Source organism: Hyperolius riggenbachi, chromosome 2 (assembly GCF_040937935.1).
Source record: "Hyperolius riggenbachi isolate aHypRig1 chromosome 2, aHypRig1.pri, whole genome shotgun sequence".
NCBI classification, from domain to species: domain Eukaryota; kingdom Metazoa; phylum Chordata; class Amphibia; order Anura; family Hyperoliidae; genus Hyperolius; species Hyperolius riggenbachi.
Window position 1 is genome coordinate 42,523,762 of NC_090647.1, and position 17,265 is coordinate 42,541,026.

The window sequence follows — 17,265 nt, forward strand, 5'->3', positions numbered from 1 at the left end:
GAATGCCCCTTAGGCTCACATGGAGAACTATCAAGAACCCCTATGGAACCTAGGGCAATTCCCGAGTCAGGGCCACAAGGACAAACATCAATATCAGGGCTTTCAGGGACCAGAACCATCTCTGGGCATGCAGGCAGACTGGCAACATCAGAACGTGTTCCCACTAAGGAAGCATCAGAGCACGCTAACACCTTAGACACACTTGGGCATTCTGGCACACAAAGAACATCTGGGCACACCGGCACAAGAGAAACCTCTGGGCATGTCAAGGAACTGTGAGCCTCAGGGTCAGCCAAGACAGGACCAAAACCAGGACTGGCCAAAAAAAAATCATCATGACTAAACTTCGCAACTACTGGACTTTTACACGAGAATGCTGGATCAGACTTAGATGTCGCTGATTCCAGCAAAGTCAGTAACAAATCAGATTCAGGGGCACTAACAAGACAGGACAAATCTTCTGATGTATGCACTGAACCAGACAGGGACTCCACAACTACCTCTGGACTGGACAGAGACTCATTTAATACACTGGATTGGAGCTCATGAGGCGCTGCAGAACAAGTCAGTATTGCAGCAGCCCCCACTGGACTAGGCAAAACTGAGGAATTCCCTGGACAGGAAGGGAACTCTGGAACCTCTGCCACAGCGGCCAGAGAACCAGAATCTTTCAGGATACAGGGCTGGGTTTCAGGAACACTCATCAGACCGGACTGAAATTCTGAGATTTCTATTATTTTGACCAGAGAATCAGAATTATCCATGTTACAGGGCAAGACTTTTGAAACATTCAGAGGACAGGGCTGGAGTTCCTCGGCTGTTACAACACTGGAGAGGGACTCAACATTGGTTAAATCAGACTGTGTACAGGGCAAGGTATCTGACACACTTGCTGACGAGGACAATATTTCAATGGCTTCTGCTTTGCTGGGCAGAAATTCATCAAGTTTTATTAGAGCAGACTGTAATTCCAAAACAGCTGCTAGACAAGTGAATATCACTGCAACACCAACTGAGGTAAGCAGTGCTTCAGCCTCCTCTGCTAGAGGGTTTAAAGTATCCAAAGTACTGGGTGAAGCATAAGACTCTGCGACCACAGCTTCACTGGACAGGATCACTGAACAGTCCATATTGCAGGGCAAAACCATGGAAGCACCTGCTGGACAGCATAATGATTCTGTGACCTGAGTTTCATTGGAGAGATCTACTGCACAATTCATGGTACAGGGCAAATTTATTGGAAAATTTTCTGAACAAGGTAATAATTCTGCGATTTCAGGTTCACATAGCAGATGCTCTGAGCTATTCACGAAACTAGAGCGAGGTGTAGAAACAGGAAGATCAAGACACAATGTTTGCGCATCTGAATCACCATTCATTTGTAAAATTGGAAAATTCAGATGCTGGGGTTCTGAGTTTACTAGACAGGATTGCTGGGACTCGGAAACTGATGTAGTGCATCTATTGGCATCTGCTGGATCAGACAGGAGTTGAACTTTATTAACACAGGTAATTTCTGCAGAAGTGTTTGCAGAGACAGGCAAGATTTTTCTGGTGTCTGTTTCACTAAACAAAAAGTCATGAGTACTGGCTAGGCTGGACTCGGAAGTCAGCAGGACCTCTGGATTCTCTGCTGAGAAATTTGCGCAGGGCAAGGTTAAGAATGTATCAGTGGCTTCTGTTTTACTGGGAAGTAACACTGAGTTATCCAGGGTACAGGGTGGAATTGCAGGAACTTCAATTTCACACAAAAAGAGCTCCGAATCACCTGCTGAATCAGCCAAAGGTGCTGAAGCAGGCGGGTCAGAACGCCAAATTTGCGAATTCGGAGTCACATAAAAATCATCCAAAATCAGTTCCCACACATCAATCAAGGGAGCCACACAGTCATACCTACACACACCAGCCTCTATTAGGTTATAGGCTGACTTAATGCATGCGTTCAATACCATTTCACTTTTTGCACTGTAAAATTGACAAAATGAACTTGAATCATTCTTCCATTCACAGACCAGGGCTTCCATCTCTCCCCTCTCGAATGGAGGATCCCATGCATACTTAACAGCGAAACATTTAGGCTGATCACAGTCTGCAGATATGATTGTGGCAGGCACATGTATAGGGTTAATTAGCAGGTGATTGGCAGATTCCTTATTCTTAAGAATTTCCAATACCTGTAGCAAGTGTTGAACTGTAGTGTATGCAAACTTCCCTTGGTTCACAAATAAGTTGATTTGTTCAATACTCTGTAATATCTCATCATAATCATACTCAGATAATTCTTTTAAACAAAAATCTTTATTTTCCCTAGCCAGGGAGGAAAGTTCATTAGTAGTTTCATAAGTCCATTTAACTCCCCTGAAAGACAATTGCATTTCATTATCTGTTAATGGCAGAATCTCATTATAGGTCTCAGTCGCTAAGGATAACGATTCTGCAGATTGGACACGTTTCTTAGAACGTTTGCGTTTTGCCTTTGACCTTGCGGTTTTTGGTGATTTATTCAAAGCTGCAGGAAAATTATCAGTAACACTTTCTGCTTGCTGCTCATTCTTGCAAGCAATTGAAGGAGCAGCTGATTGGCCTGCTGCCAGGAGTTCATTAAGAGGAAAAGGCAATGGATCTATGCGCAACCAGTTATGGATCACAAACGCTAGAAATTCCAGCGGTCTATCTTTCAAATCGGAATGATTGAGAACATCAAATGCCCACTGGAATAATTCCCCTTTAAACAAAATATAACTTAGTTGGAGTGCCCAGGTTGAAACAGGAGTCGCTTGGAGATCAGGATTGGTCAGGAACCTGGCACATTCAGAGAAAAACTCATTTTCTGTTTCAGAGCTAAGTTCTTCAAATTTCTTAAAGGAACAGGAACCATAATTAACAGTGTCATACTTTCTGGGAATCCCCCCCACAATGGGGATTGGTAATGGGGTTTTCATAATGTAAGGCTTGGTGGTGTATTCTCCACAGTCAGCATGCAACGCATGAGCTGGCGTGGAGGAGGTACACACACTAGCACCAGGAAACAGGCTATCCCTAGTATAGTGGAGGGGAGGACTGACTCCAATAGGAGATTGTGGCGCACAGAGCCGGTGCAGATCTGACAGCCACAAACAATGCTTACGTTATAACGTCTCAGCGCAAAGTAGCGCTGAGCGCACAAACCAGAACTGAGGAGATCAGGACAGGTAGACAGAATGAACGCTTGCCAGCTAGCGGCTACTTAGCGACAGCAAGCGTCCAAAACCAGACAGACTGGAATGAGGCAGCCAATGCGATGCGGCGATGGCGTGCCTCACAAAGACAGGACAGGACAGTCAGAAAATAGCAGGATTAAGATAGATGAACGCAACACAGACAAATATACAATAAGTATGTTTTCCTAGCGTATTACAATTACAGCTATCAATGAAACTATTTGTAACGTCTGACTAACATATGTATATATCGGCAATGAACCGATATATGACATAAGCAGCAACGCTGACTAGGAATGGAGTAACACAGGGAACAGGACTCAGAAGGATTCGCTATCTCTTCGCAGAGATGAACGCAATCCACAAACGGTAACAGAACAGGATTCAGAAGGATTCGTTATCTCTTCGCAGAGATGAACGCAATCCACAAACAGTAACAGAACAGGATTCAGAAGGATTCGTTATCTCTTCGCAGAGATGAACGCAATCCACAAACAGAACCAGGAGCAGGGTAACTACCTCAGCACGGGTGGTCACGGTACGCGCAACCTACCAAAACGTGCTGGAAAGCTGACTAACTGCACACAGGATATAAACAGTTCGTGTACGTATACATCAGCGACACTGATGTATTAACGTAACACAAATACAAGGAAAATAATAAACGTGCTGGTATGCATATACATTGGCAATGAACCAATATATGATGCAAAGACCAGCAAAGTATCTTTATAACAATAAACACGATCGGGGGCTAAAGCGACAGCAAGGCAGGCTTAAGCTGAGGCTATGAAAACCCCAGGAAACCCTGCAGGAAGCAGATCTTTATACTGAGGTCATCCAATGGGAGCAGACATGCAGATTCCCACACAGGTGAATGATAATCAGTCACAAGCTGACAGCAGGGAAAAACAGACAAAGCTATACAGCTTGCATGGAAATAGATCAGAACTGCCTGAGCTGCAGCACTACTTCCAGCAATAGCTGCTGCAGCAGCGATCATTACACTTTATTGGCTGCTTCTCCAGGATGGACTGTTTGACCTTACTCTGCTGCCAAAACAGGTAAAAAAAGGGCAAACTGGTAATAATGGTATCGGGGGATAAGTTTAGGAGCAAATTTCATATCCGAAAATTCACATGCTTCTATTGGCCTTAGTAGAGTTCATAAACCAGCAGCAAAGGAGTCAAGTCTTTTTCCTGTGCTCAGCCTTGGCAAATAGCAGGAAACACAGGCAACAGCTGTCTGTACCTCTTTTGCTGCTGGATTACAGACATTAACATTATGCACAGGAATACTGTCTACTGAAAGATTTTGTTTTGCCCGAAGCTCCGCTATAAGTGCACACGGTTGGCTTTACCTAGTGAAGTTTTACTATGCTCTTCCTCAGCCTCCATGCTGGTCTTAGTGGCTGTATTGTTCCTGGGTAATATAATTTATTATTCCTGCAGTGCCAGGAAATGGCTCTGTTCCATGCTCTCTAAGAATCGGCAGAGTTGCAGCAGTCTGGATTTCTTTGAAGGCTTGCACAACACTTTCAAGCAGGGCTGTCAGTGAAGGTTTCAAAGCTGCCTCCTGCCTGTTCCAAAAGACGCTGAGAAATTCCTTTTGATATTCTGGTTTTGACGCATTTGCCAACCACTGGGCTGTTACAAAGCCCACTTCTGTAGGTTCCACGTAAAGAGCTGTTCCCTCGCGTGTGCTTGCGTTTTTATGCTGTACAGCAAGGGAGATACTCTGGTGTGCGTTACGCAATGCGGTCTCTTAACCTCTCTGTGACAGGAGCTCTTTAAAGCGGACCTGAACTCAGAACTTCCTTTTTACTCGAAAAGATACGCAACAGCCTAATAATATTTCAATAAGAACATTTCTTGGTTACAGCTGATACAAATCCTGCAATAAATCTGCAGTGTGTCTATGTCCTGCTTTCATGAAAGCAGACATATGGTTAACATCTTGTGTTTACAAATTAGCTGCTCTGCCGAGGCAGCCACCTGACACAGCTGAGAGATTAAATTACACTGGTGATCAGTCAGATGAGAGAGGCTTAACTCTCTAAATACATGCTGTTATGTGCAAGAGGTCAGGTCCACTTTTAAATGAGACAATTGAGTCAAAAAATGGAAAAATGAGATAGTTTTCAAGCCATTGATGTTTTAGAATCTGTTTTGTATGCAATTAACTAAACATTTATTTTGCATGAAAATGTTTTGACAGAAAATAAATTTGTACAAGATAAGAAGGTGAAAAGATCTGCTGCTCAAATAAATTAGCAATCTCCAGCTGTCTGTGCAATGCCAGGTTCTGCTGCCTGTTGCGTTTTGCTGCTATGACAGCGCGTTTTCTTGCGTGCATGCGCAGCAGGATCCTTCTTTCTCCTGCTGCCTACGTCACTGCGCAACATGCGCAGTGTATTCTCAATTACAGCTCACCCTACCTTCTTTACATTGTAGGCCTCCTACACATCCTAGGATATGGAGGGGACCCCAGATCTACTTCTTTGCAAATTTGCAGCCCCCGAGCCCTGCTAGTTCCCAAAATATGGCATACCAACCTATCTTGTGAACTATCAGGACTCTTGGACTGCAAGTGTGCACATAGGTAGATCGGGGGGTCTCCTCCATAACCTCAAAATTTAGGGTGTTTAAGAGTCTGCTCAAGGAAGGCGAGCTTTTTTGCTTTCTTGGCATTTTGGTAAAGTACAGTTTTATGTGTATTTTATGGCTGTTGAGTTTGATTAATGTTAGCGTGTACCCCAGCAGCTTGAAGTCGCTCATAGCTCTTTTCCTAAGTTTGCACATCAATGTTAAAGGATTGTTCCAAACAGTTTGTGGTAACGATTGCACCTGAGTAAGTTCTTGCATGAACCGTAGCTGTTAAAGCATTTCATTGATGCAGTTTTGTATCCTTTTTTTGAAATAAAATTTTGAAATCTAAACAATTGCCACAACTAGAGTTTTAAAGTGGAATTTAAAAAGGGACTGCAATACAGTTTTTCGTTAAAGAGGAACTGTCACGAAAATCTTAAAATTTAAAACGCATACAAATAAGAAGTACGTTTCTTCCAGAGTAAAATGAGCCATAAATTACTTCTCTCCTATGTTGCTGTCACTAACAGTAGGTAGTAGAAATCTGACATTCCCAACAGGTTTTGGGCTAGTCCATCTTTCCATAGGGGATTTTCAGCATGGCCTTTATTCTTTACAAAGACAATCCCTGAAAAAGCTTTATACAATGATGCTGGCCAACCTCCCTGCTCGCTGCACACTATTTTGGCAGGTGGACAGAGCAACTGCCATTCACTAAGTGCTTTTAAAAATAAAGAAAACCCTGAGACATGAGAAGATAGGCTAGTCCAAAATCTGTAGGTAATGTCAGATTTCTACTACTTACTGTAAGTGACAGCAACATAGGAGAAAAGTAATTTATGGCTCATTTTACTCTGGAAGAAACCTACTTCTTATTTGTATATGCTTACATGTATTTAAAATTTTAAGATTTTCGCAACAGGGGTCCTTTAAAAAGGAACTAAGGATTGAACTTCATCCCAATCTGTAGCTGATACCCTCTTTCACATGAGAAATGTTTACCTTTTCTCGAACAGATCATCAGGGGGCTCTGTATGGCTGATATTGTGGTGAAACCCCTCCCACAGTGTGATGTCATGACCATGGTCTTGACAGTTTGTTGTCTGTGAACTTCGTTGCATTGTGGGAAATGGCGGCTTTTTCCAATAGCCAAGCAAGCAACATCTCCCTCTGCGCATAGAACTCTCAGTGGCAAACATTCTGTAAAGATCACCTGGCAGAACTAAAGATGTCACCACCAGTGATACATTTCAGAATGTAAATCAGTGAAATTTTACAATGGGCAAATACTGCATACTACAAATTAATATTGTAAAAAAATAAGCAATTTTATTCATTGTTGTTTTCACTACAGTTCCTCTGCAAACTCGAACACTGAAAATAACCTCATCAAAAAGTTAATTGTATATGCACTATTAAATAGAACATTAATAACAGAACTCTCATATTTTTATTTTCAGTTTAACGGCAGCATTTTTAAGACTGAATTCTGCCATGACACTCTGATGTAAAATTTACTTCATTCAGCTGCAAAACAAACAGAAGTAATGACTTTTTGAGCTTTCCAGCTCTAAAATAACATCAGCAGTGTTTAGTCAGCCAGATAAAAATGTTTTGGTTACTTTTCAGGGCAGGCTCTATTCAAGAAGTTGTTTGACAGCCACTTATCAGTATATAACGGTTCAAATTTTTTTACACTTGCAGTGCAGAAAAATAGAGAGGACAATTTCTTAGTAAGACTAGTGCTGTATGTTCCTATATTTATCTAATTATGTCACATGTCAGTTCAGGTGTGCTTAACGCTAAAGTGTATTACTTTATGGTACACTGGCCCTTATTTATACTTACCTGCACTGTGGCTTCCCTCGCCGACCTCTTCGGCCTCTCCGTTCTGGTTCTATAACTCTCCGGCTCCCGGTAATCCGGTCAGTTCCAATCCACGCACGCGCCCCCACCACGCTCCTGTCCCCTGGAGCGGTCGGCGTCTGCGCAGTACTACTGCTCAGGCTAAGAATGCACCAGGGAATGGAAGCGCAATAAAGGGTTCACGGACGGTCTGAGCCGCACATGCGCAGAAGGCTGCAGCTACCCGGGTTACCGGGAGTCATAGTGGCAGACCGGAGGGACCAAGGAGGACAGCGAGGGAGGCCCCGGTGCTCATGGGGCTGGAGGAAGCCCCAGGTAAGTATAAATAAGCGCTACTTAACCATTTCAGGCTCATTTCATTATGCATGAAATGGTGTCATAAAACATGGTGTTTGTAAAATGCTTGCTAGTATGCAAATTAAATGCAAATTACAGGTGGTAAATTTCCTAAGAGGCTGATAAAGTCACTTGTGAGGGACGGGAACAGATAAATAGTTCAAAAGTGCAATATTTGTCTGTATGGGGGCAGAATAAACAATATTATTTACGTATATTTGCAATTGTTATTTTATTGGGACCATGTCACTAATTTTTTTTTTTTTTTTTTTTTACTTTTAAAACTTCATTTTTATTTTTGCCTCACTTTATTGAATGATTTTGCCATTTGCTAACCGCAATCATTCACGGGACTGTGCACGAGCCAGGTCATGTGCATAAGCATGCACGATCACAGCGATTTTTAAAGACAACCTGTATTGAGTAAAAATATTTAAAATAAACACAGGAGGTAACTTCAAATGAACATTACATAGTTACCTTGCCATCAGTTCCTCTCAGAAGCTCACCATTTTCTTGACAATAATCCCTTCCAGTTCTGACAATATTTTGTCAGATGTGAAATATATCAGTTGCTGTCAATAAAATATCAGTTTCTGTCAGTTATAGTTGAGAGCAAAACTGATGTACCAGGTAATGTCCATGTTTCCCTATGGCTCAAGTAGGCGATGTTACAGTTTAACTGTGTGCTGACCAGAAAGCGGTTATGGGTAATGGCCGTTTTCAAAATGGAGGACAGAAAATTCCCTTGGTCACAGTGAACAAACAGGACGCGGGACAGGAGAAAGACACTGAGGAGTAGACTACATGGAAGGTAAGTATGACTTGTGTATGCTTATTTTGACTTTTAATTTTCAGTTCAGGTTTTCTTTAAGGTGGGGGCGTAAATTCTGTGTCCTAAAATGTACAGCAGTACTAATTTTGACATAGAATCTACGTCCTGAAAAGATAAGCAAAGTACCACTACCGCGAAAAAATGTAAAATACATGAACGAACACAAATAAGTACATTTCTTCCAGAGTAAAATGAGCCATAAATTACTTTTCTCCTATGTTGCTGTCACTTACAGTAGGCAGTAGAAATCTGACAGAAGCGACAGGTTTTGGGCTAGTCCATCCCTTTATGGGGGATTCTCAGCATGGCCTTTATTCTTCATAAAGACCTTCCCCGAAAAGGATTTATACAAAGATGCTGATCAGCCTCCCTTCTGGCTTCACAATTGTTGGGCAGTTGGACGGAGCAACTGCCAGTCGCTAAGTGCTTTTGAAAATAAAATAAAAATCCTGTGAGTCCCCATGAGGATATAGGCTACTCCAAAACCTGTTGGTTCTGTCAGATGTCTACCACTTACTGTAAGCGACCGCAACATAGATTAATTTATGGCTCATTTTACTCTGGAAGAAATATACTACTTTCTATAAAAGTGTTTACATGCATTTTAAATTTCAGTATTTTTGCGATAGTGAAGAACTGCTTGTAACACACACCTACCTCTGCACTGCAGCTACATTTCACCGCTTCCTGTTGAGTTTCTAGAGAAGAGAATAAAACTGATATAACAGCCATGCGAGGTTCACCCGCCGATCAATATTCATGCCTCCATTACGTGTAATCTTTCACCTAATCTGATAAGTGTCCTAAATGTATAATTCAGCTTCGGCAGTTGCTTTGAGAAATGAGATTTTCTATTTCTGTTGTACATTGATGTGTATAACCTAATTTGCCGTGTGTCTGCTCTCCAATACGTGACTGGGCGGGAATAAGCTCCGGATCCCGCTGGAAGCTGCCCAGAGAACGGCCAATGCCAATCCAGCACTGCATTCTGGGTTATTTATAAAGGAACTCTGGCCACCTCCGTTAGGCAGTGTGGGAGATGTGGAGTGCAGAGGTTTCCTATACAAACATGGCTGGGGGTCGCTAGATCAACAGGCATCTCTGGTGACCTCAAACCAGTGTTCCAAGTAAATTAGATTTTGCTTAAATGAAATTATGGCTTTGCATGGAGCTTCATTTTGCTTGCTATAGTTGGTTGCCATGTAGTGGCGTAACTAAGGAGCTTGGGACCCCAGTGCGAGTTTTACATGGAGCTCAAAGCATTCTATTGATACGGAGCCCCAAAACCTATTAAGGCCAGCTGCAGTGTCAGAGGTGTACAACATTTAGTTAAAGTGTACCTGAAATGTGAATTATTGGTGTATTAATACTTACCTGGGGCCATCCAGAGGCGTAGCTATAGGTGGGCAAGGGGGGACACATGTCCCCGGGCGCAGCACTGTAAGGGGGCTCAGCACAGCCGATGCACCCCCACATACATGAAAGGTGGCTCGCTGGCTGCCCCAAAGTGCCCCTGCTTCTTTCCCTGCCTCTACAGAGGAGCACAGATGCTCCACCATCAGTCTCCCAGAGGCGATCATCGCTATGAGACTGTTAGACGCCGACACCGCTGTCTCTTTACACTGTACAGCGATGCGATCTACAGCAATGCTGTACTGGGCAAAGAGAGCGATCGGCTCTCATAGGCTGATGTCTATGAGAGTGTATCGCTGTGATTGGCTAACGAGGGCAGGAAGGGTGGGGAAAATAAATAAATGAAAAAATAGTAATATTTATTGAAGAAGGGAAAAAAAAAAATGAAATATTTGTAAAAAATAAACAAACATCCCAGCAGGGATCAGAGCCCACCAACAGAAAGCTCTGTTAGTGGGCGAAAAGGGGGAGGGGATCACTTATGTGCTGAGTTGTACGGCCCTGCGAGGCCTTAAAGCTGCAGTGGCGTAATTGGTAAAAAATAGCCTAGTCACTGGGGTGGTGTAAGCCTACGGTCCTCAAGTGGTTAAAGGGGGGCACAGCTGTCTATCTGAACTAGAGAAGGCTTCACATTTGGCTATCTAAATGGGAAAAAGGGGGCACATATTGCTGTTTTTAGGGGGGTTGGGGGTATATCTGGCTATCTAAACATATGTACATTTGACTCCATCCATGACCACACCCACATTCTTATGTGTGGCCCCACACACTTTATCCAGTTGGGGGAGGTGCAGAAACTGTCTTTGTCCCCGGGTGCTGAAAACCCGAGCTACGCCTCTGGGGCCACCTCCAGTCTCACGAGGTGCTTGGGCGCCCTCCCCATCCTCTCCGGCCGCTCTGTTATCTTCTTATCTACGCCGGTAATCTGACCAGTTCCCAGCCAATCGTGCTCTTCTGAGCATGCCCGGCCGTACATGCGCTCCTGTCCCGCTCCTTTGCCCGACATCATTCTATGCAGGTACAGAACACTCCTGGCTATGGAAATGGTGGCAGTAGGAATTATCAATGAGACAGGGGCGTAACAATAGACCCTGCAAGGTATGCATCTGCAGGGGGACCCAGAAGTCACAGGGGGCCCCATCCTAAGAGACTGACAACGAAGGGCAAGGAGAGAAAAAACATACTGCTCTCTGCAAAATTATTCTAATGACTGCATCTGCTCAGCCACTGATAAGGAATAATACAACATTTTGTAGACAAAGATTTATAGATAGTCCCTATTCAGTGTGCAGGGGGAGCCGGCCCCATCCAAAGTTTTACAGGGGGACCAGTGATTTCTAGTTACGCCCCTGCAATGATGCAAATTTCTCGCATTCAAATTTCATATAAATGTTATGGAGTGTGAACTTGTACCAATAAAAACTGACCGGAATATACCCATTAACAGAAGCCCTTGATATCCTAGTCAGGCACTCCCCCAGTAGTCACTTCATGCAAGTGAAGCCTTGCAGGGCTGAGGTCTGGATTTCTCAGGCAGAGTGGTCAGTGCTCCACCCCCTTTTCTGTTTACCTTTATATGGCCTCTTTATGCCACGGAACAGCGATGCAGCCCCCTAAGCCTGCTGTTAAGTGGACCTGAACTCTTGCACAGAACAGAAGGAAAACACAGAGAAATGCACCTTGTATGTATTTAGATGGTTTAAGAGTTTCCCCCTGATCTGTCACTAATCACAACTTTAATTTGATCTCTCAGCTGTCAGCTACAGCAGAGCAGCTAATTTGTAAACACCGGATGTTAACCCTAGGTCTGCTTCCATGAAAGCAGGAAGTAAACACACTGCAGATTTATTGCAGGATTTGTATCAGCTGTAACAAAGATGTTTTTTCTTTAAAGGTTATTATGCTGTTGTGTATCTTTTATAGCAGAGAGGAAATACTAAGTTCAGGTCTGCTGTTAACTCCTGCAAGTGGGCTGCTGCAACTCACACAACCTAATGTTCAAACATGGTTTTTCCTTGAAGCAACTGCTTCTTCTTTGTGTTATAAAACGTAACATCTGGCTGTTGTGCTTGCTAAGCGATCAGGCGGTATAGGGCTGGTCTCTAATGTGATAAGAGGGTGGATACACAGAGCCACATGTTCTGTTTCCGCCTGGCTTGTATCTCGTACCTAATCTCCCCTCCCAGAAAAGTAAAACATATTGTAAGGCTGGTAATGAATCGGTAAAGCGGATGTTGTTATAGGATCTCAGAGTCTTATCGGCCATAAATAAGTTTGCGGGTTTCCTGCGGGAGCCGTTACCGTCGCCGCGTTTATGAGCCGGTCCAGAAGGCTGGACGAAAATCGAATTTACTTTATGACCCCCGGGTGACTCCAGACTCTTTTAATTGCGACGGGGCATTGATGGCTGTAAACGGCTGGATCCCCTGTGCCTCCTCCTGAGCGCCAGGCGTTTTCGATGATTACATCACTTTGGTGGCGAGGAGACCCACGCGGGGATACACGCTAGACTAGAGCACTTTCCACCACCGCAGCTGTTTAAGCGGCAAGCTGTCAGCTCCGCTGAAACTTTGCTTCCTGTTCGCCGAGCTTCAGAAAATGATCAAGGCCAGACTGCTAATGAGACGCCACGCTATGTTTAAAGCCCATCTCTGGGCGCAAATTTAAATATATCGTCCAACAGCTTAATTAGCAGCATGCACGATTGTTATGCATGTGGATAACTGCTCAGCAGCCAGGATGAAAGAGACAACCGCAAGCTGAGTGAGGTTACGGGCCGGTTCACACTACGACAAGGCAGTGGATGCAGAAACGGTGCGCTAAGCACATACTTGCTGTTTTGCATCTACTGCGTTCGATTTGCCACACCTCTACTACGGCTGCGTTCTCCACTCATCCCAAAACTGATTTTAACACTGGCGTAGCAATAAGGAATGCATAGGTAGCGACTGCACCAAGGAAACTGGAGCAGAGGGCCCACCAGGGGCTGGCTTTTTTTAGCTCTTGGTGCTAAGCTGGTAAGAATCACCTCTATATGTGCTGTGATTAGTTGTAACCATTAATAGACTGTTCTCCTCCCCAACCTACACCTCTCTGACACGGCAGCTGTCCCCTCCCCTGCTTACACCTCTCTGACACTGCAGCTGTCCCCTCCCCTGCTTACACCTCTCTGACATGCAGCTGTCCCCTCCCCTGCTTACACCTCTGTAACACTGCAGCTGTCCCCTCCCCTCCTTACACCTCTCTGACACTGCGGCTTTTCCCTCCTCTGCATAAACCTTTCTGACACTATGGCTGTTCCCTCCCTGTGCTTACATCTCTGACACTGCAGCTGTCCCCTCCCCTGCTTACACCTCTCTGACACTGCAGCTGTCCCCTCTCCTGCTTACACCTCTCTGACACTGCAGCTGTCCCCTCCCCTGCTTACACCTCTCTGACACGCAGCTGTCCCCTCCCCTGCTTACACCTCTCTGACACGCAGCTGTCCCCTCCTCTGCTTATACCTCTCTGACACTGCAGCTGTCCCCTCCCCTGCTTACACCTCTCTGACACTGCAGCTGTTCTTGGCAGGTTTAAGTGCTCCACATCAATTGTTATGTATAGAGCACTTGAAGGGGCCCAATGTAAAACTCGCACTGGGGCCCAGAGCTCATAAGCTACGGTACTGGATTGGAGCCTGCCAAAAGCATGGGGCTCCTTAATGGATTGTAAAGAAAAAAATCAGCTGGAGTTCTACCTAGCTACAGGGATGTTTCTCATTGGTCCAACGTGAACCAATGAGAATTTTCCTTGTTGAAACAGGATTCCCATTGGTTTATTGCAAACCTGCAATTTCGCACCTGTGATCCAGTCTGTGCGCATTGCATTTTGCTTTCAGATTGACAGTGCCACTGTCCTATTAATAACACGGGATGCGCTCACCATCTGATTTTGCAAATCGGATGAAAATCGGTGCTGCCAAGAGCATGCCCAGTAAAAGGGGCGAAATTGGTCACATGTATTGGTTAGACATGCTGCAATATGTCAGGCTGCCGTGGTCCTTCAGGTGTGCGGCGATAACGCCGAGCGACAAAACCTCCGGCACTGTCCCCCCCCCCCAGTATATAAATGTGCCCCCCGAGTGTGAATTTATCATTATCTGTCCTGTCGCGCACTGTGCGGCGCCCATCAGTCTTTGGAATCCCCTGCTCTTCTTTTAGGGGGTATACATACCACCACATGTTATACGCCTGTTATATGCCGGTGTAGTGTATACTTCTAACGGAAGAGTGGAGGGTCCCGAAGACGGATGGGCAACCCGTAGTGGGCGACACATGTTTAAATGCCTGGAGAATGAGGGAGAAGGAAAACTAGCACTGCTGCAAATGCTTACTGTATTTATTGCTGCAATTGAACATAATAGGTGTAGACTTGCATATATCACAAAAAGTATAATACACATACCAGGAAGCCTCCGTAGAAGTGCAGTATTGCGCGAAACGGCTTTCAGGCATCCGTTACCCAGTACCCACCACCATGCCTCCTCTCACCTGGTATTTGTATTATACTTTGATGTTCCTATTGCACCAATGATGTGAACTTATGATTTCAATTGCACCAATAAATAAGCATTTGCAGCAGTGCCAGTTTTCCTTCTCCCTCATTCTCCAAACAATGTACGGTTATACTTGAGCAAGCTGTTTAAATCTACTACCCAGACTAAAAATCTACTCAGCAGCACTGAAAAGTCTTGGTGTTTCTTTAACAGTTTCACAGCATCAGAACTTTGTTTTTCTTATAGAAGTCTCATTTTTAGCTGCATTTTTAGCTAAGCTCCGCCCCATCAAAGAAAACTGCCCGGGCATTTTTCTCTCTGATGCTGTGCAAAGCATGATGGGATTTCTCATGTTGTTGTTCTCGAGAATTTACTTTTTGGATCATGCCCTTCATCGCAAGATGTATGGATACCTTTAGTAGGGACAGCTAGCCCTGCACCCTACAGATGCTTCCTCCTGTTACTCAAGGCGCACATTGCATATCGTTGATCAATTATGCAGAACGCTTTGCCGGATAAATAACCCTCTTCCTTTTATTTCTCTTCCAGAGCCATGTTTGACTATGATAAGAGCAAAGACAGCGGGCTCCCCAGCCAAGGCCTGAGTTTCCGATTTGGGGACATCCTCCACGTAATAAACGCCTCTGATGATGAATGGTGGCAAGCCAAGAGAGTCACGCTGGATGGCGACAGCGAGGAGATGGGCGTCATACCCAGCAAACGCAGGTAACTGGCTTAGTTATTATAAAATTTGTAAGTGGAGCAATTATCAAGCTGCCTACAACTTACATGAAACATGCATGGATGGCTGAATTATTAGCGTCTCATCGACCATCCTGACCATCTATTCTTCCATAGATGCAGCAGCGTCTTTCAGGAATCCAACAAAGAGGACAGGGAAGGGGCAAAGCTGGTACAAGGAGGACTTGATATACCGTATTTTTTCAGACTACAAGATGCTCCTGACTATAAGATGCACCTAGGTTTAGAGGACAAAAACCAGGGGAATAATATATATACGCAACCTGGTGTATCCATGGTGAAGGGGCATCTTGTGGATTATGCCCCCTTTGTACCTCTTGCACCTTTGTACCTCTAGTGTCTCCCTGTGTCCTGTCCCCCTTGTGTCCGCCTCTGTCCCCCATGTGTCCTCTTCTATGCCCCTTTGTGTCCTTCTTATGTCCTCCTCTATGCCCCTTTGTGTCCCTCTTGTGTCCTCCTCTATGCCCCTTTGTGTCCCTCTTGTGTCCTCCTCTATGCCCCTTTGTGTCCCTCTTGTGTCTCTCTTGTGTACTCCTCTATGTCCCTTTGTGACCCTCTTGTGTCCTCCTCCATGCCCCTTTGTGTCCTTCTTATGTCCTCCTCTATGCCCCTTTGTGTCCCTCTTGTGTTCTCCTTTATGCCTCTTTGTGTCCCTCTTGTGTCGTCCTCTATGCCCCTTTGTGACCCCCTTGTGTCATCCTCTATGCCCCTTTGTGTCCCCCTGTGCCCTCCTCTGCATGGGCACAGTACAGGGGTTCCCCGACATTGCGGCGGGTTGGAGGTTGGTATTGGCAGGCATTCACAAGTCAGGAACTCCCTGCATTTGGACTATAAGACGCAGTGACTTTATTCCCCCACTTTTGGGGGAGAAAAAGTGAGTCTTATAGTCAAAAAAAAATACTGTACTCCTTTTCATATCTCTTAGGCCCCTTTTACACTTGCATTAAAAACCTGCATTGCATTACCCTGTTTTACCGCAAAGCAGTGCTGATCGCCGGCCAAGCCAAAGTCAACTGCGCATTACTGTTGGACTTTCACAGCAACGCAGAGGGGGAAGTAATGAAAGTCAATGGGTGACACAGAAAACTTAAGTTGACCCTGAATACAACTTAGAAATGGAATGTGAACTTACCTGGGGTTTCCTCCAGCCCCTCATATTCCAGGAGGTCCCTCGGTGTCCTCTGGGCTTTCTCCATTCTTCCACTGGCGGCTCTGTTAGCCGCGCAACTTTGCCTGGAGTCGTGTAAAACTTAACATGCTTACAGCCCCACCCGCGGCGCACCTGTCTTGCTCGTGCGCCCATCGCCGTGAGCTTCCTGCACTTGCGCGGTTCTTTCTTTTGAGAAACGTGCATGCACAGAAAGCTCACAGAGATGGGTGCGAAGGGGCCAAGCATGCACGGTTGCACACTAGTTTTGGCGAAGTCGTGGGGCTAATGGAGCCCAGGGGATGCCGAGGGACCTCACGGGCTAAGTTGTGTTCAGGGTCCCTTTAAATACGCTGGTGGTGGCGTTGCGCATGCACAGAACAATGTGATTACGACAGGGAAACCCGTGACAAACTTCCTGTTCAGCAGGGAATACGTCACTGGGCAAGGGGCAGCAAAGGGTGTGGGGGGCAGTGCTATGTATATATCATAACACTCTGCCGCGAGGTCATCTGAATAACATTTTCTGCAGTATGATTGCGATGGGGTGGAGCATCGTAACGCAATGGCCAGGTGTAGTACCG

The 17,265-nt window shown here is 45.0% G+C and overlaps 1 protein-coding gene across 17 annotated transcripts in view; it reads left to right on the forward strand.

The window, feature by feature from the left end:
* DLG2 (discs large MAGUK scaffold protein 2) overlaps positions 1-17,265 on the forward strand; it is a 1,711,631-nt gene that overhangs the window by 1,582,134 nt on the left and 112,232 nt on the right. For all 17 annotated transcript variants that reach the window (XM_068266685.1, XM_068266688.1, XM_068266686.1 and 14 more), the window contains one exon: positions 15,322-15,498. In XM_068266685.1, coding sequence (XP_068122786.1) covers positions 15,322-15,498 — 177 coding nt within the window. The remainder of the gene's footprint in view (positions 1-15,321; positions 15,499-17,265) is intronic.